Genomic DNA, 24,891 nt, shown 5'->3' on the forward strand with positions numbered 1-24,891 from the left:
CTGGATGGCATTTCCTAGCACCCCTCTGCCCCTGGCTATGCCCAGCTGTCTAGGATCTGGACAGCATTTCCTAGCGCCCTTCTGCCCCGGCTATGCCCAGCTGTCCAGGATCTGGCCGGTGGAATGAGAGCAGAAGTGGCACATGCGACCTTGAACGGTAAGGACGGTCTGTCTCCTTCCTCCCCTTCCTGCTGCTGCTGGGAAAGCTGCAGCAGTCTCTGTAGGCCAGGAGACAGAAGCTGCATGCTGAGGACAGTGGGGCCACAAAACAGGGAGCTCGGGTCCCCAGACTTCTGGTGAGGCTACTTCCTGCTTCTGTCAGCGGGGCCGCTGCAGGAGGCAGAAAGGGACTCCTATCCTGCTTCAGCCGCTGCTGCATGGGCCTCCCCAGCATACCAGCTTTGCCCATGGCCACTTTGAATGAAGTCAGCTCAGGACAGAGCTTTGAGGGCTGGGGTGGCGGTGGCTGGGGACACCGGCACTGCCACCTCATGCTGAGAGCTTCCAGGTGGCCGGGCCAAGGCCATATGGGCCAGTGGAGCTCTGGGGCTCCTGCTTCTGACCGGGAGGCCTAGGGAAGAGGACCCCTGCAGCGGGGACAGGCAGAGCTCCACCCTGACGGAGGCTCTGCCTCCCACACACTTGCTGACGGGCTGGCCCGGCCCCTGCACGGGGCCTCCTGCCCTGGCCCCTACCTGTTTTGGTCCTGGGGGCTGCTCTCTGGGAGGCTGACGCCCTCCCTGGCTCCAGGCGCGTCTTCTCCAGCCGCTGCTCCAGCAGCACAGTGCGGTGCCGCTCCTCCTGCAGCTTCCTCTCCGACTCCAGGAGCTTGCCGCCACTCTCGTCCACCCTGGGGAGTATAGAGGAGGGTGCCGCACGCCCTGGCAGGCAGGGGCAGCCCCCACCGCACCTGCTCAGGCCCTGAGAGAGATGGGCGCATCTGACATGGAGAGGTGGGGCCCCTTCATTTTCATTGCAGTGGCACAGGAATGTGCATTTAAACGTCATGTGGTTCTCTCCAAGGTCACAGCTGAAAACTACCGGTCCAGGCCCCATCGTTCCCAAGTCCTGCTCTCTAAACACAGTCACTTATAATACTTCTCGCTGTTTCTTTTAATGTTTACTGCCATATTTTTATAGACGCTTATGTTGCTATTTTTAAAAGGTTTAAATATAATCTTTTGATTTCCTGTCATGCAACGTGAGAATTCAGTTTTATTTCAGTGCTCACCCCCACCAAACAGAATCACCTCTACGCGCTTTTGGATAAACTGATATTAGGTGGTGTATCAGTTTTCCATCACAGCTGTAAAAAATCACCACGAATTCAGCAGCTTAAAACAACACAAATCTATAATCTCACAGCTCTGTAAGCCGGAAGAATGGCAGGCTCAGCAGGTTTCACAGGCCAAAACCAAGGGGTGGGCTGACCTGGGCTCTTCTCCGGAGGTTCCGGGGGAAAATCCACTTGCAGGCCCGTTCCGAGTGTTGAGAGATTCCAGTTCCTGGGAGCTGGAGGGCCGAGGTCCCTGTTTTCTGTGGGCTGTTTCAGCTTCCAGGAGCCACCTTGCCCCACCACCTCCAAAGCCAGCTGGATACGCTTCTCACGCGTTGAGTCTCTGTGCCCCTCTGACTTCCTCTACAGCATCTCTCAGAATAACCCAGATGGAGATACTTCTCTGCTTTTAAGGACTCAAAAGATTAGATTGAGCCCACCAGATAATCCAGGATAATCTCCCCATTTTAGGGTCCATAACAATAATTATATCTGCAAAATCTCTTTTGCCACGTAACGTCAAGCACCCACAGGCATAACAGCAGGGAGTGAAGGGCACAGACACCTGATGCCTGCCTGCCTGCCACCGCGGTACACTGGGACAGTTAGAGCCATGACGCAGCGTGTACGGATGGTCACATTTCCTTTCTCACTTGATTGTTTGCCTTTCTTGGAGTTGGGTTACCTCAAGCTTAGTGTGCTGTTTTCTACATGCCCGTCACACATGCGCAGGCCTTGAAGACCTCGCTCTGTGGCTACTGCATGTGCAGGATTGTGGATTGTTTAATCCCACTGGGGCCCGGGCTCAGGTCCTTCCCGTGGCCAGGTGTGCCACTGCGGACCTCTGTGATACAAAGTTTCCGTGAGGAAGCCAGAACTCCCTGAGCTCTAACCCAAGCCCAGTCGCGTGCGCACCTGCAAACCACAATGGCAGCCTTGAAACTGACAGCGTTGGAGGAAGTGATCTTTCCACATTGGGGAAGGGTCAAAAAACCAGAAAGGCAACAGTTTTCAACAGTACACAACCACTAATAAAAAGCTGTATAGTAGCACAGCACACCGCTGCTAACACGTATTTAAGCATATTCCTTGAAACTTTATTTGCAAAAGCAAAAACTCAAAACAACCTAAAGGCCCATCAACGGGACAAACAAATAAGCAGAAACATATTCATACTATAGAATGTTCTAGAATATGACAGAGCTCCACACAGTGCCTGCCAGCTGTGTGTCCACACATAGCTACTAAAATTACAGCTCAGGAGCTGGGCTCAGTGGCTCATGCCTGTAATCCCAGCACTTTGGGAGGCTGGGGTGGGAGGATCACCTGAGGTCAGGGGTGTGAGGATTCAGTCAGGCTACTGGGAAAAATTTTAGTTATAATAAGCACAAAGCCTCTTAGAAGGCCTGGGGGGTTGCATAAGCTCCAGCAATAAATCTGGCTGAAGGCAGCCAGTGTCTCTCTGCAGGAGCCGGAGAGATTAGGGTGCAAATACAAAGGAGCATAGAGGAGTTTAACTAGCTAGCTTGTTTACTCATGTGATCCTAAGACTGACCTTTGATTTACTGCAGGTGCTTAACTGCCTTCTACTCAGGGGGTCCACAGAAGTTAATTACCCTCTAGTGGTGTTTATCCAAAGACCCTTGTCCTTTGATACATTAAATAAAAGCCTGCAGTAGGGGCTGCCTGGGACCAGCAGTCACAACTGTTTACAGCACTCTCCACAGAGTCTGTGAGTGGCCCGGACACTCAGCAGAGCTGGAAAAGCATCGTTATCTGTGTGTTAGTGTACTCATCTGTCGTTGAGTCAGGGTCTGCCGGACAGACCCCCGCAGGTGGTGACCCCAACAGTGGTGCCCCATGTGAGGAGACTTCACAAGTAGTGACCCCAACAAGGAGCTCAAGACCAGCCTGGCCAACATGGTGAAACCCCCTCTCTACTAAAAATACAAAAGAATTAGCCAGGCATGATGGCACATGCTTGTAGTCCCAGCTACTCAGGAGGCTGAGGCAGGAGAATTGCTTGAACCCGGGAGGTGGAGGTTGCAGTGAGTTGAGATCGCACCACTGCACTCCGGCCTGGGCCACAAGAGCAAAATTCCATCTCAAAAAAAAAAAAAAAAAAAATTAAAGTTCAGGTCATGCATGAATAGTTCATGCCTGTGCTTTTGGAGGCACAGGTAGGCGGATCACTTGAGCCCAGGAGTTCAAGACCAGTCTAGACAACGTGGCAAAACTCCATCTCTACAAAAAAAAAAATACAAAAATAATGCGGGCATGGTGGCACGTGCTTGTGGTCCCAGTTACTTGGAAGGCTGAGGTAGGTGGATCACTTGAGCCCGGGAGGTGGAGGTTGCAGTAAGTGTGCCGAAATTGTACTATGTAAAGGCACTATGTAAAGGCACTGCCCACTGCACTCCAGCCTGGGCAGCAGAGTGAGGCTCTGTCTCAACAGCAACAAAAAAATAAAGTTCATGAAAATTAAAAATTCAGTTCCTCAGTCACACTAGTCACTCAAGTTCTTAAAAGCCACATGTGGCTAATGGCAACCGTATTGATCAGTGCAGATTTTGAACAACTCCATCATCACAGACAGTCCCACCGGACAGCAGTGGAGGGGGCTCGTTATCACCAGAGTGGGTTTCTGACAAAGGACGACTTTGTCCTCACTTCCAGCATTGCCCTTCTGCCTTTCACCACGGGATGCTGTAAGAAGGCCCTGTCAGATGCTGGCAGCTTGATACTGGACTTCCCAGCCTCCAGAGCTATGAGAAATAAATTTTTTGTCTTTATACATTACTCAGTCTGTGGTATTCTGTTATAGCAACACAAACTGGACTAAGACACATCTTAGACACAGCTGGGTAACTGAACTCCAGGACAAGGAGAGAAATCTCATAACAACAGCACAGCTAACACTTCTGAGTGCTTTCCATGTGCCAAGCACTATGTAAAGGCACTGCATAAGCATCATTATGTCTAATTCTGCAAGTAACCAACAGGTGCACTAGCATTACTTCAAGAAGACACAGAAAATCTAAATTTGAAAAAACGCTGTCAAAAATCTACCTCCAAAAAAAAAAAAATCAGGTCAAGCCAGGTGCTCAAGAAAGTTCTCTCTAACCTCCAAGGAACCAATTGTTCTTGCTGTTCTGGCAATTCCACAATATAGAAAAAACAGATAGCTTCCTGTAAGTTTACAAGAAACTTGATTTCACAGTTAATAATAGGGTTAGTGTATTAATCCTGCCGCACAACAAGTTACCACAAACAGAGGCTCCAAAAAACATAAAGAGCTCCTACACTCAACAACAGGACAAACAACCCAAGTAAAGAGCAGGCAAAAGACTTGTGTTTCCCCAAGGAAGATACGCAAATGGCCAACAAGAACATAAACAGGCGCCTGACATCATCAGCCATTAGGGAAATGCCAGTCCAAACCACAAAGAGGTATCACTTGAAACCTCGCAGGACAGCTACAATTGAAAAAGAGGAAAATAGTAAGTGTTGGTGAGGACATGGAGAAACTAGAACTCCTGGTCAACAGTTTGGAGGTTGCTCAGAAAGCTAACTGAAAAGTTACCATAGGATCAAACCATTCCACTTCCAGAATCGGAAATGGGGACTCAAACAGATACTTGTGCAACAATATTCTTGTTGCATTATTCATACCAGCCACGAAGGCGGAAACAGCCCAGTCGTCCATCAACAGATGAACGGAGAGAAAGAAACAAATGGTCTATGCGTGCAACAAAATATTATCCGGCCATAAAAAGCAACCAAGTTCTGACATGCTACCATGTGGATGAACCTTGGAAACGTTGGGCCAAGCACAACAAGCCAGATTCAAAAGGGTAATACTGTATGACTCCACTTATGTAAAACATCTAGAACAGGCAAATTCACAGAAGGGAGGTTACTGGTTAGGCACAGTGGCTCACGCCTGTAATCCCAGCACTTTGGGAGGACAAGGTGGGTGGATCACCTGAGGCCAGGAGTTCAAGACCAGCCTGGCCAACATGGTGAAACCCTGTCTCTACTAAAAATAAACAGCCGGGTGTGGTGGCAGGTGCCTGTATTCCCAGCTAGTTGGGAGGCTGAGACAGGAGAATCGCTTGAATCCGGGAGGCAGAGGTTGCAGTGAGCTGAGATCCTGCCATTGCACTCCAGCCTGGGTAACAGAGAAAGACTCCATCTCAAAAAAAAAAAAAAGAAAGAAAAAAGAGGTTACTAGACTAGACGCTGGGTTTGTGCGGTGGGGTATGAGGAGTTGTTGCATAATAGTAACAGAGTTTTTCTTTGTGGTTATGAAAAAGTTTGGAAACAGTGATAATGGTTACATAGTATTGCTAATGTAATTAATGCCACAAATTGTACGCTTTTAATGGTTAAAATGACAAATGTTTGGTGTATATAGTTTACCACAATTAAAACATACATATATTGCACAGATTTATTATTTCACAGTTTCTGTAGGTTAGAAGTCCAAGGTTGGCTTAGCTAATTTCTCTGCTCAGGGTCTTACATGGCTGAAGTCAAGGTGACAGAAGGAGATGCTCTCCTCTGAGGCATGGAATCCTTTTCTACCTCATTCAGGCTGTTGGCAGAAGTCAGTCCCCTATACAGATGCCACGGAAATGTCAGGAAGTTACCCGGTATGGCGTAGAGGGGGAGGCTGACTGGGGTCTCCATGTTTTTGCCGGCTAATGACTTGGGTGGTTGTGAGCTCCTAGATTTTTCTCCTTATTCTGGAGTTCAGGTATGCTGCCCAGCTGTGTCTAAGGGAGTGTTTTCATCCGTTTTGTGTTGCTTTGACGTAACACCACAACCACCCATCACCATGCTGTTCCCTCCAAAGCACAGTGGTTTTGTCAGAAGCATTTGAACTAGAGCAACTCCATCTTAAAGAGGAGCTGGATAAACCGAGGCTGAAACCCACTGGGCCGAATTCGCAGATGGTTAAGGCATTCTAAGTCACAGGATGAGCTAAAGACCCTGCTGATATAAATCAGGTTGCAGTAAAGCAGCTGGCCAAAACCCACCAAAACCAAGACGGCCACGAGAGTGACCTCGGGTCATCCTCACTGCGACACTCCCACCAGCGCCATGACAGCTTACCGATGCCATGGCAACGTCAGGAAGTTACCTGACCCTACAGAGGGGAGGCATGAATAATCCACCACTTGTTTAGCATATCATCAAGAAATAACCATAAAAATGGGCAACCAGCAGCCCTGGGGGCTGCTCTGTCTATGGAGTAGCCATTCTTTTTTTTTTTTTTTCAGGGGAGAGGGTGGACAGGGGGAGGAGGGGAGGGGAGGGCTGCGGTAGCCATTCTTTCATTCCTTTATTTCTTAGTAAGCTTGCTTTTGCTTTGCACTGTGGACCCGCCCTGAATCCTTTCTTGCGCGACATCCAGGAACCCTCTTAGGGTCTGGATTGGGACCATTTCCTGTAGCATCTTTCTGGTGACCACAGAAGTGACTGTAGTGAGGAAACCCCTGACCCAAAGTCTAACTTTGGGTAAGTGGTGGGTCCAGTAACATCCTTCTGGTGAACCACAGAAGGGAAGATACTGTGGAGAACCCCCCAAGCCAAGGGAAGCAGACTTCACCACTGATTGGACGACTTTGGGTAAGTGGGGTGCACAAACCCGGGTAAAGGATGGGATTGGGTTAGAGACTCAACTGACAGCAGGTAGAGTCTCTCCTAAGACACAGTGCGTTAGGGGCCCAATTTAGGAGGGTTCAAGTCCCTTCTAAGATCTAGGGGGTTGGCGGCCCCTCTCAGTAAAGTCCCTTTCAGCTAAAAATGGGTTTGGCACTATGGGATGTTAACTGCTGTTCTCTTTGGATTAATCTGTCTTGCACTCTTTGCTGATGGCTGTGGGTGACAGCATTAGGCACGTATCGGACTGTGGGACATGGGGAGCTTTTTCTTCCCTAAAAAGGGAAAGTCGAGAGCTGGCGGGACTGCTGGGAGAGATCCCTTCACTACTGACAAGTGGCCACCGGGCCTTTTCAGTGTCACTGCAACGGGGATCTTTCTCTGGCCTCTCTGAGCGCCTCACTTCCCTACTCTGCCTCAAGCAAAGCTTTCCTCCTTCTCTCTCTGTGCAGACTGGTTGCATGAATAGTAAAAATCACTGTTTATCGCCTATAAAGTTTTGATTACCTGGAAAAAGGATCTGTGAGGCTAGACTTAAGTGGTAGCGAGTTTGGTGTGCCTTGTATGTTTTCTGTACTGTTCTGACATGCAGAAGGGCGCCTTGGGGTGGGACTCAGGCTCAGGACACCCATAAGCCTATTCTTCGGCCCAGCAGACTGGCCAGTTATAAACTTTGCTGTAGGTGCCTGAAAAAACTGGATGAGGTTTCCTTCTTGTCCTGTGTATCCTTGGGAGCTTGCCCGTATAACCATATGGCCACGTTTTCTCTCTTCACAATGGCAGCCTGGGTTCAGGGTTCAATTCCCAGCTTAGTGAACGAGTCCTTTATCTTCTATGTATTTATATGTATTACGTGTGTGTTGTTTACATATAACAGAGCTTTAACTAATTGGTTTGAAAATAATAAGAGCTTAAATATTTTATCAGAAAAGTAAAAAGTATAATGTCTTTTACTTCATATGACTTAAGCAATCTTTGGGAAATAAAGAGAGTTTTAAAGATTACTGTTAAAATAAAAATATCTTCAAAAATGTAAACATTTGGTCTAAACTATGCAGGTCAGATATTAAGTTTACTAAATGCTTTAAGGTCATAAGCTGCTTCTTTAACTTTTGAAAATGAAAATTGTTCAATTTACCCACTTTGGAGCATTAGATTCTAGATAAGGCCTGGAATAAGACATGTGGAGTTAGCCATGCCCCCTTACTATGCAAAGAAGGTTATAAAGAAAAGAGATTTCCTATCAGAAAGGGTGTTGTAAGGTAAATTCTTGTCCTAAAGTAAAATGTCTGATTGCTTAAAAAAAGGGAATTTATGCAAGAAATGCTGTACAGTTTGAAGGTTGTTAGGCCTCCTAAATGCCTCATAAAATGCCATTATAACTCTTAACTGTATGACTCAACTGCTTTACAGCTAGGCAAGGCCTGGGACACATGAAGTTAGAGGCTGGAAAGAGACCTTATCTGCACTGTCCTAGGCACCATACCTAGTACATAATTAAAATCCCAAACTTACCAAGGTTTTCAACTACTGAAGAAACAGTTTTACATGCAAGGTGTGTAAAGAAAGTTAAATTTGTTTTTAGTGAAAAATTACAAGAAGTCACGAGAATGTGGGTTTTTCTTGCCTAGATTAAAGGTTAAGGATTGTTTTAAGTTAGAATAAAGCTAAAAGTTTAAGCAAGTTGTGGAAGGTTCGTGAAAAATTAGTTGTAAAAGAAATTCTGTGTGTGAACATATTGACTAAAGTTGAAGAGGTATTATTATTCAGTTTTTCCATAAATTAAACACTAGAATAAAAGCACAACAGGTTTTTCTTAGAGCAAAAATCTGCTTATGATCTCTTTAACAAAAATCTGTAAAGGGTTATAAAAAGTTTATAAGAATCTTACCTTATGGTCAAACTTATTAAGATTAAATTTATCTGTAAATTTAAATTTAATTAAGATTAAATTTATTTTAAATTTTATCAAGAATTAGATTTGATATTAATAATGCACTAATGCAACAGTAACATTTGGCTTATTTGGTATAAAAACACAGAAAGCATTGTCAAATGTGAAATAGTGTTTGGCTTTCTTTGGACCATATTTGTATAAATATGTTACTGGTATATGTTCCAAAATTATTTTTAAAACTCCTACAATTCTAATATGACTTACTGTAGGTTATTAATACTTGTTACATAAAATTCATTGTGTGTCACAGAGGTAACCAAAATTTCCTAGTCAATTGTGGCTTCCATAGTGGCTGTCTTAAGACCTTTGATCATCTACAATTGTTGTCGTGTTTTAATCCTCTTCAGAAGGCAGTTTATAATCAACTGCAGGACTTTGACAGATATTCTTAAATGCAAATTTCTGATCACTTTGGAAATTGTAACATTAGAATAGAGGAGAAAACTTTCAGGACTCATAGAGAGCTAAAATGTTCATGAGTATCAAACAGAAGTTAACTGCATGAACTAAACTGAAGAAGTCTAAAGTAATCTTTTTAATTTTGCTTAAGACATTGCTGATCCTTTGTTTTTCAGAGTCAAGGAAACTTTGCAGTTATTTATAGCTTTTAATATTTGAGTAAGGTATACTCCTGTGAACAAAATTTGGAACATATTTGTTTCTTTCTACCTGATTTCTCCATAATTTGAAAACTATTAGTGAGTATTCTTAACTTATGGCAATGTAGTTATTTGCAAAAGTGCAATAAGAATCTTTTTTCTTTTGCAACAGGACACAATTGGAGAAATTGGTTGTTTTACCAAGACTTTGACTGGAATAATGGGTTTTCCTTTCATGAATCAAATCTGACTTGAGAGCCAATAAAAAGCCCCTTGGACAACTGGCCTCAAACCTTGTCTACAACAGTCCCTGTACAGGGTTTCTGACCTGTGGTAAGTAAGGAATATCACTTTCTCACAGGTCCAGGGACCTGAAGTTATCTTGGGATCTCAGGAGGAGAGAAATTTACCCAGCTCACAAGTATTTGAGAGTACAAACCCATGTCATGGCTCAGCTCTAAAAAAGTCTTATCTAAGATTCCTTCTATGGAACAGAGTTCCATCAAAGCCAATTTTAAAAGTCTATGTGAAAAATAATTATTCTTGCTGCACTTTATACAAATAATCAGGCCATGGCCAGGCATGGGGCTCAGGCCTGTAATCTCAGCACTTTGGGAAGCCAAGAGGGGCAAGTCACTTGAGGTCAGGAGTTCAAGACTAGCCTGGGCAACATGATGAAACCCCACCTCTACTAAAAACACAAAAAAATTAGCCAGGCGTGGTGGCAGGTACCTGTAATCTCAGCTACTCAGGAGGCTGAGGCAGGAGAATTGCTTGAACCCAGGAGGCAGAGACTGCAATGAGCCAAGATCGTGCCACTGCACTCCAGCCTCGGCAACAGAGCAAGACTCTGTCTCAAAACACACACACACACACACACACACACACACAAAACAAATAATCAGGCCAAGTATAATAAGCAAATCAGTCTTACCATAATTTGTTTTTAGTAAAAATGGGGAACTGGAGAGAGAACTATTATATTTATATTGTATTGTCTTTAAATCGTAGTCTCATCAGTTGTTTTTAAGTTTGTTTCTGCAATTTAGGCTAATCCTGCTTACTCCTGTAAACCAACCAGTGGTCTCTGACTGCTGTTCAGAAGGTACATGAGGGACGGGTAATATGAAAATCTGGGTCAGTGTTCTCCTTCTGGGCATGTATTGGAATTGGCTAGCAACCCCATATCAGCTTAGTTCCAACAGTTGGCCAGTTCATGGAAAGCCTTCTAATTTAGTTCACTTGGGATAATTTTACTTATTTTGTTTTACTGTTGTGGAATATACTGCTGTTGTACTCCTTGTGTGGGAATGCAGAATAAGCTTACTGAACATTTTCTTAAATTGAACACTTTCTAATCTTCCAGGTATCACCTGTTGTCGGACTGAAGAGTTCTGAATGGCCTCACCTTACTGATGGTTTCTGACTGGGCTCTTCTCTGCCCTGAACACAAAAGACCGTAATGGTTAGGGAGGAATATCATCGCTCCTATTCGGACTGAAGAAGTTATGGAAGATGGATCTTTGTCCATCTGCAACACTTAGGATTAATGGTTCTCCTATAACGGGGAGGGGGGAAAATGTCAGAGGTGTTTGAACTACAGCAACTCCATCTTAAAGAGGAGCTGGGTAAACTGAGGCTGAAACCTACTGGGCTGCATTCCCAGATGGTTAAGGCATTACTAAGTCACAGGATGAAATGGGAAGTCACAAGACCCAGGTCATAAACTGCAGATAAAACAGGTTGCGGTAAAGAAGCTGGCCAAAACCCGCCAAAACCAAGATGGCCACGAGAGTGACCTCTGGTCATCCTCACTGCTACACCCCGACCAGCGCCATGACAGTTTGTAAATGCCATGGCAACACCGGGAAGTTACCTGACCCCTACAGAGGGGAGGCATGAATAATCCACCCCTTGTTTAGCATATCCTCAAGAAATAACCATAAAAATGGGCAATCAGCAGCCCTGGGGGCTGCTCTGTCTGTGGAGCAGCCATTCTTTCATTCCTTTACTTTCTTAGTAAGCTTGCTTTTGCTTTGGACTGCAGACTCGCCCTGAATCCTTTATTGTTGTCTTTATTGCGTGAGATCCAAGAACCTTCTCTTGCCGTCTGGATCAAGACCCCCTTTCCTGTAAGTTTGCAGGAGAACGCCTTCAAGGCCAGTAAGAAAATGTCTGCTGCTTCCACTCTCTGGCTTCCTCTGTCTCTGGGAGTTGGACTCGGACTAAAAGGACTCATGTGATCGTGTCACGTCCACTCAGAGTCTGCTGCTTGATAAACTCAAAGTCATCTGATGAGTAACCTTAAATAGCTCTGCAAAAAGCCCCTTTGCCATGTAAGTTAACATAACTGTGGCAATAATACCCTACCACATTCACAGTTTCTACCCACGCTCAAGGAAAGAGAAATTTATAAGGCACGTATATCGGGGGTGGGAATGTTAGAATTCTGCCTGCCACAGTAAAAATAGAGGAAAAAAGAAAGAAAATTAAATTCAGTGGTATTGTAAGAGAGTAACACAACATAGTTCCAGAGCTGTAAGAGTCAACATCAGAATTAGGGCAAAGGAGAAAATCGTGTAATCCTTCCAACAGATACAAGCAGCATTGGTAAAATCAGTAGCTATTCCTGAGTTTAAAAGCTCAAAGTAAAATGAGAATAGAAGGAAACATCTTAACATAATTAAATATTTTAAAATCAAAAACTAATAACCCATCAACAGAAGATGGTACATAAATCACAGTGGATTTGTACAATAAAATATTCTGTAACCATAAAAGGAATAGGTACTGACAAGAGAATGCAGTGTACTAAGTAAAATAAGTAGCAGAAGATTATGCATAATGTATGATCTAATTTAAAAATTTATAACAAATTAAAAATTTAAAAACAAACAAATATAAGGTTAGTGTAATTCAGCCACTGAACTGAATATGCAGGAATACGCAGTAGCTTTGGACTGGACTGTGGGGAGGGGCTTTCACCTTTCCGTTATGAATTTCAGTAATGGATGCTTTTGTTTAACTCCATTTATAATGGGGGAAATAGTAAACCAACAGCAAAACATCATACAAAATGGCACAGCACATTGTGAATTCCCACAAAATTTTAGGAACAAGCAATCTCTTGATTTCTTTCCTTCTCCCCCATAGCGTGCCTTCCGTATCTCAGTAAGTGTTATCCTCACTCATGCAGCTGCTCAGCCCAGACACCCGGGGGTCACCCTTGCCTTCTCTTTCTCCCTCATCTTCAGCTTACAATCTGCCAGCAGGCTCCACAGCTTTTCCTGCAAACACGAACCAACCAGCTCCTTCTCCATCCTCTGCCTCTCGGGACCTGAGGCTGCTGCTCCTGCCGATCGATGTCTGTCGGCCTTCAAGACTTCTTGGATCCTTTGGTATTTTGATTATTTTCTTTTGACCAATCTCTGGTCCCACTGATTTGCTTCAGCTGTTAATAGGTCTAACTCGGTCAGATCCTCATTTGTCTTTGACCGGGATTCTAATACTTCTCCAACCTCATGTGCATCGATCTCATGAAATTCCAAATATTTTGAAAGATTTGCCTTTTTGCTTCGTAATCGATTTGCATTGTATTTTAAGAGTCTGACCAAAGTAAGCCAGTGGCAGTGTGAAGTGAAGAATGTGAAATAGTGAAATGATGAGTGTTTGGATGTTAAAAATTTGGCTTTCATGGGGACTGTAACTGTGGGGATGCTGGTAAAAATACTCAAATAAGGAGGTTTCCCCTCCTAAGATGCTAAGAATGAATTTAACACAATGACGCAAAACCTTCATGAAGACAAACACACATGATATTACCCATGATATACATAATACCACATATATAATACATAAAATGTTCTTTTATAAGTCAAATAAAAATATAATCAACTCTAAAACACACGCAATGGCATGAATAGGCAGTTAAAATAAAACATGTAAAAGTTATGTGAAAAATACACTTATCCTCACTTTTGATCATAGCAAAGCAGATAAAAGCAACAGGAGACATTAGCGTTCCTTTGTTACTTTGGCAAAAATGTTAAAGATAAATACAACCTAGTAAATGTGGAGGTGTGGGGAAAGGATCAATAGTTCACATTATTGGTAAGAATGTAAGTGGATTCATTTTAAAAGGGCAATTTGTATTATTTGTGAACATTTTAAATGTGCATATGCTTTGAGTCAGCCATTTCATTTTCAGGAATTTGTAATACAGACATACTCCCATAAAAATGTAAAGATGCATTTAGTGTGAGTCTATAAATAATGTGTATACTATATATAATATACATACCCCTATGTACACACATATATATGCATATACATGCTATTATTGGATGTGGAAAGAAGAATGGAAGTTTCAACCGTTCTCATCTAATATGAGGAATGAGGATTTGGTGGTTGAAAAGGAGGCTTTTTTGCAAGAAGTAGGTATACTTTATAATGGAAAAGCTACTAAAACTTCCAATAGCATAAGGCAGAGGTTTCAATGCCAACATGAGGGAAGAAGACATAAGCTTGGACTTCTATAATATAATGAGCCACAAGTGAGTTCTCTGTATACTTCTGGAAGCCTCAAAAGTGTGGCCTTGTTTGTGACAGGCCAGGCGTGGTGGCTCACACCTGCAATCCCAGCACTTTGGGAGGCCGAGGCAGGAGGATTGTTTGAGCCCAGGAGTTGGACACCAGCCTGGGCAACAGAGCAAAACCTCATCTCTACCAAAAATACAAAAGTTAGCCGGGCATGTTGGCACTCGCCGGGAGGCTCACTGGAGCCTGGGAAGTCGAGGCTGCTGAGATGATCGCACCACTGCACTCCAGCCTGGGTGACAGCATGAGACCTTGTCTCAAAAAGAAAAAAAGAGGATGAAGATAATATCCCTCTACAAGCTGAGGAAAGCAGTAAGGAAGCCTTGAGGAATGGGGAAGAGGGGAGGAAGCAGCAATCATGTGGAACTGAAACACAAGGGCACACTCTGTGCTAAGGAAATCAGCGCCGATACAGGAGCATAAGGCACAGATCAGAGGCCACTGAAACCCTGAGAGCGTCACAGAAACACCGGCAAAACCTAAGAACTCCTGCAAGAAAAAAAGCCCCACTGAAGATAAGCTCATAAAATCACAGAAATACAAACTACAGGGAAATAATTTACTACAAGGGGAGAGCTGACAGACATTACATAGGACCCTAAGTAGTGAAGATGGTAGAAAACTCTAAAGGGAGTAAGTCCAAAATTATTAAAAAGGCAAAAATCTTGTTGGAAAAAAAAAAAAGCTATAAGAAAGAGAAAAGAAGGGGTTTTTTTGTTTTCTTTTTTTAAGACAGCTTCTTTCTTGTTGCCCAGGCCGGAGGCCAATGGCATGATCTCTGCTCACTGCAACTTCTGCCTCCTGGGTTCAAGCAATTTTCCTGCCTCAGCCTCCCGAGTAGCTGGGACTACAGGTGTGAGCCACCACGCCCAGCTAATTTTTTTTGTATTTTTATGAGAGATGGGATTTTACCATGTTGGCCAGGCTGGTCTCAAGCTCCTGACCTCAGTTGATCTACCCACTTCGGCCTCCCAAGCTGCCAGGATTACAGGCATGAGCCACTAAGCCTGGCTGAGAACAGGTTTTGCCGAAAAATACTGTTATCAAAATAGGTTTCATGGTACATGAAGTACAACGGAAGATATTTAACGATCTACGAGACCAATTTGAAGAAATCACCTAGAATTTAGCCCAAAATAGTAAAGGTAAAGAGCTGTGGAGGAAAGAATATGAAAACCTAACATACATTGACGAGGAACTGTAGATTGAAAGAATAGGGAGAATGGGGGAGAGGCAATATGGAGGTTGCAGTGAGCTCCGGTCCCACCACTGAGCTCCAGTCTGGGTAAAAGGCTGAGGCACAAGAATCACTTGAACCTGGGAGGCAGAGGGTGCAGTCAACCAAGATCATGCCACTGCGCTCCAGCCTGGGTGACAGAGAGAGACTCAGGCTCAAAAATACATAAATATTTCATCATGTTGGCATTGAAACCTCTGCCTTATGCTACTGGAAGTTTTACTAGCTTTTCCGCCATTAAGTATACCTACTTCTTGCAAAAAGCCTCCTTTTCAACTGCCAAAACCATATTCCTCATAGATAAGGGGAGCAGTCCTTGGGAATATATAAAGTTCGTGGATTGAAAAAGAACATTAACTTCTGAGTAGATAAAATCACATATGACATAGATGCATATATTTACATATGTGTACTTTACATATACACATATACACAAAATATACACACATATTTACATGCATATGTAAAATGTATATATTTATCTATGTGTAAAGTCACACACATATGTGTGTGATATATATATATAAATTTATGTTATATATGTATATATGTAATATATATCTACACATATATAAATATATGGGCATATTACATATACACATGTGTATTACATATATATATATATATTTATCTATACACACACATCTAGACACATCACAGTGAAATTTCAAAGCGTCAAGGACAAAGAGAGTATCTGAAAAAGCATCTGGAGAGAAAGGACAAATCTGTAAACGAATAACAACAAAACTGACAGCAGATTTCTCTTTAGCAATAGTAGATGATGAAAGACAATGGGACGGCCTCAAAGTGCTGAGAAAAAATACCCATCTACTTAGAATTCCATGCCCAAATTTATTTTAAATTCTCAGGCCTGGCCCGGTGGCTCATGCCTGTAATCCCAGAACTTTGGAAGGCTGAGGAAGGCAGATCACCTGAGGTCAGGAATTCGAGACCAGCCTGGCCAATATGGTCAAACCCCATCTCTACTAAAAATATAAAAATTAGCTGGGCATGGTAGGTCACACCTGTAATCCTAGCTACTCAGGAGGCTGAGGCACGAGAATCACTCGAACCTGGGAGGCGGAGGTTGCAGTGAGCTGAGATCACGCCACTGCACTCTGGCCTGGTAACAGAGAGAGACTGGAGCACAAAGCAAACAAGCAAACAAACAAATAAATAAAAATAAACAAATACTCAGCGAGTTTACCATGTACGTGGCCTCACTGAACTAAAGAGCATCTCAGCAAGAAGGAAAGTAAACCTAGAAGGAAGACTGAGATACAAGAGGCAACAGTGAGTGAAGACATTTTCAAATATGTTGGCAAAAGGAAATGAATATTGACTATTCAATATTCAAGACTTAAATTGGAGGGTTTAATTTCAGGGTTTAAAAAAAGAACATGCAAGAGAAATATTAGGAAACAGTGACACGAGAGGACAAACGGAGAAATCAGAGTTAAAACATTCCACAGTTATTCTTCTGCTTAAAGTGATGGTAGCAAAACCCACTAACTCTAGATTGCGGAGTTTTATGTTAAAAAACTAAGGATGACCACTAAAAGAACAGAGATAGAATGTCTAACTTCCAAATTTGTAAAGAAGTAAGAGAAACAAAGCTTCATCCGTCCAATACAATGGAAGAAGGAGAAAAAAGGAACAAAGAAAAATCATGGCAAATAGAAAATATTAACTATGGTGATTAAATATTACCAAAATGAAAACGGGCTAAACGATACAGTTCAAACACAGAAATTCCCAGATTAAAGAACAAAGCCAGCTACGTGTTTTTTTAAAAAGAGACATATTTAGTGACTTTTCCCGTGGCAGACTGACCGGACTAGCAACTCCGATTGTCAATAACCAGAAAGGGAATAAAGCGTAGGAAAGAACCTGTTTTCAGACGCTGGACAACAGGACGACACACACTGGATACACGACCCGAGGGGAGGAGGGACCTGAGCTGGCCCGAGGGCCTGGCTTTCTGCCTGAGGCACTTTCCACGGCAGTGTGAGATGGGGGCAGTCTTCCTGGGACAGGCCCATGGGATTAGGGAACTGGGTGGGAGGGGAACTGAGGCAGCTGGAAACTGCAGGGCAGAGTAAGAGAGAAGCAGAGAAAGACCTCCCCATGCAAGACGGGGACAGACTGCAGATTACGAAGGAGTAGAGACTGAGGCTCTCTGAGAAAGGAAGGCCCTGTGACTTCGGGATAGTTAAAACATTTAGTTTTAATTTAAAATGATTAAGTTAATTTGGTTTAACTGGCCAATCATCAGTTGTGATAATTTACCAAATTAGTTATAACTAAATGGTTTTAGTTTAAAACATTTAGTTTTAAACCAAATAGATTTAAGGGAATTTTTCTTGTTATGGCGCAGGGAATCAGCAATAACCGCAAGGAAAAAAGGCAGCAGGTGTTGGCTCATGGGCCCAGCACAGCCCCACAGAGCCCCCGACACCCCAGAATGACACTGAGCAGGAGGGACCCAAGGACACGAGAAGGGCCAGCATATCAGCAGACAGAACCGCACGTATGTGACATTTCACTCCCCAGGTGCCTTGCTTGCCCGCCCCCAATCCCAGCCCTGCGTGGAGAGGCCCTGGAAATGAGATGGAGCCAGAATGGAGACAGAAGCCACAGGGGGGAGGGCCGAGGCACCCCCTGAAGTGCCAGCTGCACGAGAGCAGTGCGTGACCCCAGCTGCCATTATGTGGAGCAGAATGACCAGCCCAGCCACAGCATCGTGGAAAGCACAAGCCATGTGTTTGAAGCCACTAGGTTTGGGATGGTTTGTTACGCAGCAATAGCTAACCGAGTCACCTTCCTCACACACCCCAAACTCAGATGTGACTCAAGAGAAATGAGAAAGCCTGCAATGAGTATGTTTCTACCATTTGAGAGACTAAAGACTTGTACCATCCATTGCATACCAATTACAGAAAAAGAATTAATGTTGCTTTTCTCATATATTTGAGTATGTCTGAAATTCACATCTTCTCTATGTACTGTGTGAAAACAAAGCTGCCCCTCCCTATGGAGGTAGCAGGCATCCCTTGTCCTTCCCTGTACCCTTAGCTCCTTCTTTTGCTATCAGGGCCCCCTTTATCGCTTTGGCAAACTACCCCTCCTGCATTCTGTGGGCACCAGAGGAACTTCAGGCAGAGTGCCCTCGCATGTGGGGTGGACCCGGGCACAGCACTGGCCAGTTCAGCCTTCTCTCCCAGAACCCATGGGCACAAGGGCTAAGAGCCATCTGGCCGTGTTGTTTCAGTGGCCAGGGACCTGCCCGGGGTTTCCTGCTGCCCAAGACGCCTGTGCCTGCCCGGGCTCCCCTCCTGCTCTCTGCCTGTTGCTGAATTCAGTCAGAATTGCTTTCCATTGTCCATCATCAAAGAATGAGCCTGATGATACATGACATGGCCTGACAGGGCAAACTCAGTGGTGTGCTGAGTATTCTTCAGCGTGGAGGTCACATGGCTGAGCCATGTGTTGGCCTGGTCACCTGCAATTCTTGCCAAAAGGATCATTTGAGCGATGAGCACTGATTTATCTCAATGCAAGCCTGTCAGCGACGCTTCGGAGAAAGCCACCCTCCTGGCCCGGCGCCCCGGGCCCCGTGCTTGCCTCTGGCCTCCCCAGCTCTCGTGTTCTTTGCGATTCCAGATGTCAGTCTAGCTCATGTTTTCTTCCCACCGAACCCCCCAGCAGCAGCAAGCACAGCGCCAGGCTCATCACAGGTTTTAATTATTGATGGATTGATCGGGCTGATCTGCTCCTGAGTGTCTCTGCCCCAAGACTCCCAGCAACGCGCACATGCCGCAGGAAAGCCCCACTGGGTGCATGCAGGATGCAGCTGTTCCTAAGGCGACAGTGTGATGACAGGGCCCCGGCTGGTGGCGTTTTGGGTGGGCACATGACTTGTGGCTGGGAGTGCCCTGAACCTCTCAGGTGAGGGAGCCTGGTCACGCATGAGGCCTGGCTCCAGTCCCGCCCCTGCAGGCCCTGGGGGAGACCCCCGTGTGCCACACATTACCGTTTCTGCAGGACGGTGACAAACTCGGCGAGCCGGTCACGCTCGACCTCAGCAGCCTGCCAAAGGGTCTTCAGCTCTGCCACTCGTGCCTGCCAGCCTTTTTGTTCTGGGGAGTCCGAGAACCTGGGGCCAGGGTGGAGGGCAGAGGGCAGAGGTCAGCCGAGGACTGCAAATAACACTTACCCCTGTGCTGGTGGGAAAAAGGAGGACACTCAGGGGTTCTCAGATCGAGGGAAGCAGCCCAGCCCCCTAGGTCCTCCCTGCTGGCTGCTTTGTCCACCACTCCTGGTCCTGCTCAGGGCCCTAGGCCTCCCACGCTGGCTTCGAAGCTGACTTCTACCAGAGCCACACAGTCCACCCCAGCCCTGCGGAGGCCTGGAACTAGTCGGAGGCTACGGCAGCTGGCTCCTGCCGACCTGGGGGGCCCCATCTCCGTGTCCCTGCCAGTCTCCCCTAGCCCGCCTGCATCCTCTGGCTTGGTCCCCAAGCCCAGCCCACCCTCCCACAGCCTGGGCACCCGGCTCTGCGACTTGTTCAGTTTTCTCCAGCGTGAGCCAACACGCCCCTGCCTCCCTCTTACCACTGGGCCTGCCTACCAGCCCTGACCTGCTGGCTGGAGCTGGGGACAGAAGGTAACTCTACCCCCCCCAGTTCAACCCCCCAGAGCCCACAGGTGAGTTCCAAGCTGCTCTCTGCTGTGCCCCCACTTTTCCTAGTGAGACTCTGAGCTCACTTTTCTAGTGATGCGGGTTCGGGAAGCTGCAGAGCTGGGCAGTGTCCTGAGAACCGGGCTGGCACGTATGACCCTGAGGGCTGACTTCCTCTGTGGTCCTGGGCAGCTCTCTTCCGCTCTCCTGGCCCCAGTTCTCCCACAAACATGGGTAGGTGTGGTTGAGATGGGCTCCAAGAACTGCAGGCCCCTCTGGGACTCCCAGATATGCTCTAAGGTCTTGCTACTCCAAGTGGTCTCTGAATTGGGGGCTCTGGCGTCACCTAGCAGCTTGTTAGAAACGCAGTCCCAGGCTCTGCCACAGACCTGCGGCATCAGAACCACACCAGACCTGCCGATCGCAGGGGCTGTGCGCGCTGCAGTCTGGAAAGCCCCATTGCTCCCCAATTCTCAATGTCCGATTCTTCACCCTGCCCTCCCCCACCAGAGGCGCCGGAAGGGAGTGGTTCACACCTCACATTCTCTGGGGTCACTCTGCCCTGTGAACTCCTGCCCGTCACCTGCGGGAGGGGACTGTGAGCTCCATAAGAGCAGGGCCCACGCATGTGTGGTTGGGGTCAGTGTTTGTGTGCTATGGAGGAAACACGCCTGAGAACCGGCTGCCTGGGCGGCTGCGGGGCAGAGCAGCTGCTGTATCCCTGTGCCGTGCAGAGGTCCCAGCCACGCAGGCCCGGAGGGGCTCTAACGGGTCATCTTCCTGACCCCAGAACTGTGACTAAAACCTGAGGCGAGCCTGCCGTTCTCCCTGTGCTGGGGCGAGGCCGCCCACCCGCAGGAGCGTGGCACATGCCTGGCGGCTGGGTGGCAGCCCACTCTCCCGAAGTGCCCCTGTGACCCCAGCCCGACGGGTAGGCAGCTTTGGCCCACAGACCCTGTGCTGCCAAGTGTGAGCAGCATGCCTCCCCCCACTTTTGAGGGACAGCAGCCCAGACAAGGACCAGTTTCCTGGAGCCACAGAGATGAGGGGCTGGGGCCACGCAGAGGCCTTGCCTGGAACCTGAGCTGACCTGGCTGAGGGTCAGGGCGGGGAGCGCTGACGGCAGGAGCACGGCTCCAGCTCCAGCGGACAGTGGGCAGGGCTGCGACAGTGCTTAGAGGCAGGACAATGCCGCCCTTTGTCTCCGCTGGCAGGGGGAACAAAGGGCTCATTCACACCCTCTGGCTTGATTCTATCAACAAAGAGGGGCCCAAGAGCTCAGGGGATATCAGCGGGAACCCATAGCATGTGAAATTCTCCCTCACAGGCTCATTCTCAATGAGCAAGAGAAGGTGAGGGAAGGTGCTAGAAGCCAGGCCCAGGAAGCTCCTCACGTTAATTCTCAGGTAGCAGGTAGGAACCCTAGCCTGGGGGTCAGAGGCCAGATCCCAGCTCTGAAGCTGCTGACTCCATCACCGTGGACAAAACACTAGACTTCCCTGATCCTCCGTGTCCTTATGTGACCTTGGAAGAGTCCCTGGGCTTTGCCTGGCCTCAGTTTCCCCTCCTTTCAATGGGATGGGAATACTGGTTGAGCAATCCAGAATGGGAAATGCTGTGAGGGTCCGGGGTCGGGGGTCCATACCTAGGCGAGGTCCTGTGGGGACTGGGCAGGGAAGGCCTCGTGAGAGCAGATTCCACCAGTGTGTGGCCCAGGCTGGTCACAGAGCTGTGCGGAGGCAGAGGGGGCTGTCAGCCTGGGAGGCAGCCGGGGCCCTGCTGGGCCTCACCTCTGCCCGTGAGGGAGAGATGGGGCCGCCAGGGGTCCTGTGCATTTGCGGCCCTTCTTTCCAGAGCTCCTGCTTGCTCAAAATGAGACAGAACAGGAGGCGCCAGAGCCTTCACAGCCCATCAGAGGTCTGCTTGAGGGTCCCAGGGGCAGAAAAATGTTGAGGCCCGCTCAGAGAGGCTCTCACAGGGAGCTGCATCAGGCCTGCTCTCGAAGTGACAAGCTCTGGACCTAACGGGTTCATTCCCGCAGACGCAGCGCCGAGGCCACAGACAGGCTCACGCGCTGGCAGAGCAATAGCAAGTCATCTTAAAATTGCACCCATGGCTTCCCATCAGAGGTGGCAAAAAACAAGCTTCCTTCTGAATGATTCACATTCACTTTCCAGCCCCTCCATCCCACGGCTTTCTTACCGAGAAGACCCCAGCCTGCCAGCACGGTCACTGGCCGAGGTCGGGGGCTTGGCCAGGTCTGGGTCCTCCAGGAACTGGGTACAGGCAGGGCTGACCTCAGGGACACCGGGCCCCTCGCCCGCTCCATTATTCCGAAGATACTGTAGGAACAGATGTGGGTTCCATCCTCAGGGCTTTGGCTCAGAGGCCTGGAGAAGGCAGGAGGGGACCTCGGCTTCATTTCGGGGCTTTCAGAGGATATGAAAGAGGCATCTTTTCAGGAGTGAAAGGCGAGGCCTGTTTGCTGAGGACCCTGCTTGCATGATAATGATGTCTAATAATGCCTCTCTTCAGAAAGAAGGCTACTGGTGTGAGGACGGTGACCGGGCCAGACTCCGGGTCCAGAGGGAGGTTTGTGACCTCGCACGCCGGGCGGCTAGGGACTGACTCTCTGAGTGGGCCCACTTCCCCACACAGCTCCCCCCACGTGTGGACAAACTCCGGTGTGACTTGAGGCCAGCTGCCTTACTCAGCTGGACACCTGGACCTTCCAGACACCTGCGGCCAGAGAGGCTGGCGGGACCTCTGTGAGGGCGGGCAGCCTTGGGTAGAGGCTGAGCCCACCAGGCCCCACCCCTCCCTCAACCCCTTCCTCTTCTGGGTACCTGCGGGGGCTGGGCTGACAGGAACATTAGGGGACCCCCAGCAGGAGTCAGGCCGCCAGAGTGGACAGCTGGTGTGCGCCCCTAACAACCTGCTTGTCCCCCAGTCCCACCCATTCTGAGAAAACTCGAAACATGTGCCGACTTGTCTGGTGGGTAATCTTGGCCCCATTCAGCTGGTGACCTCGGAGGTAGGAACAGTCTTCTGCGTGCCTGGGGAAAGTGGTGAGGTGAGGATGCTGGAATGTTCCTGTGTATCCCTTCAGACTTTCCACCCCAGTGAGCCAGGATGGGGAGCAGGGCGAGGACTGCAAGGCCGCGTCCCCACTCACTGCCTCCCCGTGCCCCCAGGCTCCCCTTCGGCCTGGCCATACTCTGTGTCATAGCCAGTCCTGGGAGCCTGTGGGGATAGAGGCTACAGGGCAAACCACTGCCAGCCAACGCCAGCCTGAGGCTGGGCTGAGGGGCTCTTGGGCTCTTGCCTCTGAACAAACCACAGATCCCCAGAAACAAAGGGCAGGGCTGCTTTGCTGCTTCGCAACGTGCCTGTAGCTGGGCCCGTCAATGTCCCAGTGGGCCAGAGGCTGCAAGGCTCCTTTGTCACTGGGAGACCTGTGTGCCCAGCAGGAACTCCTCCCTAAGGGTGCCACCCAGTCCCAGCACCGCCCCAGGGAGGAGCTACAGGGAGGTGAAGGTGCCTGACTCCTAGCAGCCCCAAGCCATGCCTTCGAGGCACCTGCCAAGACAAAGTATCTTTACAAGCTCACGCCTTCCACGAGCATTTACTGAGCATCTACTCCGGGCTAGGTCCAGTTTCAGGCGCCAAGGCACCATGGCCTGCGCTCTCTCACAGGCAGCGCAGGGAGAAGACAGGAAAATGACCACACAGTGTGACAGAAGTTTGGCTGGGGATGCGCAGGGAGTCAGGAGTGTGCCTGGAAGGGCACATAACACAGAACAGGGGCCCCGGAGCTTCCTGGGAGCTCCCGGCTAGGTAAGACCTGAAGGCCGAGGGGCAGCTGTGCAGAGGGAGGGGGCGCGTGTCACGCGTGAGGAGCTGAATGGTGCCTGGGCAGCCACAGTGTGGGGAGGGGGGCGGCAAGAGCTAGTCACACGGTGCCTGGAAGCTGAAAGAAGACGCTTTCCTTCACCTACCCAGCTGCTGGGGCTGCTGCTACGTCTTGAACCCTGAGGACGAGGCCTCCGCTGGGGATGGGAGAGGGTAAACTGGTAAGTGCCTGGGTCCGTGAGGACCAGGTGAGGTCGTGGTGACAGTAAGGCATGAACAGAGTTTAAGGAGAGCAAGGACACGATCAGGTCTGTGTGCAAAGTGCGTTGGGGAGCTATACAGAAGCAGGCGTCCAAGGCGGAGCCGGGGATGACGCACCGCGGCCTGAGCCAAGGCAAGCGGAAAGGCGGCGGTCGGGGCTGCACCGGTGCCCTGCTCACCTGCACACCGAGTCGCCCGATCAAGGGGGAGGTGGCGGTCGGGGCTGTGCCCGTGCCCTGCTCACCTGCACACTGAGCTGCCCGACCTCCATCTCCAGCTGCTGCACTCTGGCCTCCCGCTCAGCCACCATGGCCTGCAGCTGGGCCACGAGGCTGCTGCTCCGCTGGGCCTCGCTGTTCAGCCGCTGGTCCATGTGGTGCTGGGACAGTCGCGTCTTCTCCTCCTTCAGACTCAGGCTGCCGAGGGTCTCCTGCAGCTGCTTCAGCTGGTCCTGGGGGTCCAGGCAGGAGGGCAGGTGGAGTCAGTCACATCCCTTGGGCAGGGGAGGACAAGGACAGACTGCCTCCCTCACCCCAAAGCAGCCTGCGGGAACCTAACAGTGGGACCCTGCTCCCTTGAGAGGCATAAACACCTTCCTTGCCTGCCATGAGCCTGTCAAGCCAGGCGGGTGGGGACCATGTGCTTTTCCGCTCCTCAACCTCCTTCTCTGAGTTTGGAGCCAAGGAGGAGATCCAAGGGCTCCCGGGACAACAAAAAGCAGATCAGATGGTGGGTCCTCACCTGAGGGGGATTGGGGAGCAGATCA

The 24,891-nt window shown here is 48.2% G+C and overlaps 1 protein-coding gene across 4 annotated transcripts in view; it reads right to left on the minus strand.

The window, feature by feature from the left end:
• Positions 1 to 24,891, minus strand: part of CCDC13 (coiled-coil domain containing 13) — a 63,615-nt gene that overhangs the window by 5,952 nt on the left and 32,772 nt on the right. For 2 of the 4 annotated variants that reach the window (XM_032264226.1, XM_032264225.1), the window contains exons 10-14: positions 24,370 to 24,576; positions 22,215 to 22,354; positions 21,658 to 21,741; positions 19,366 to 19,488; positions 696 to 850 (exon numbers count right to left, since the gene is read on the minus strand). In XM_032264226.1, the coding sequence (XP_032120117.1) occupies positions 696 to 850; positions 19,366 to 19,488; positions 21,658 to 21,741; positions 22,215 to 22,354; positions 24,370 to 24,576 (709 nt within the window). Of the gene's footprint in view, positions 1 to 695; positions 851 to 1,431; positions 1,544 to 19,365; positions 19,489 to 21,657; positions 21,742 to 22,214; positions 22,355 to 24,369; positions 24,577 to 24,891 lie in introns of all 4 variants that reach the window. The other 2 variants (XM_032264227.1, XM_032264228.1) reach the window with 2 other exon arrangements.

This window comes from Sapajus apella, unplaced genomic scaffold (genome assembly GCF_009761245.1).
Source record: "Sapajus apella isolate SASKATOON/1434 unplaced genomic scaffold, GSC_monkey_1.0 scaffold143, whole genome shotgun sequence".
NCBI lineage: Eukaryota > Metazoa > Chordata > Mammalia > Primates > Cebidae > Sapajus > Sapajus apella.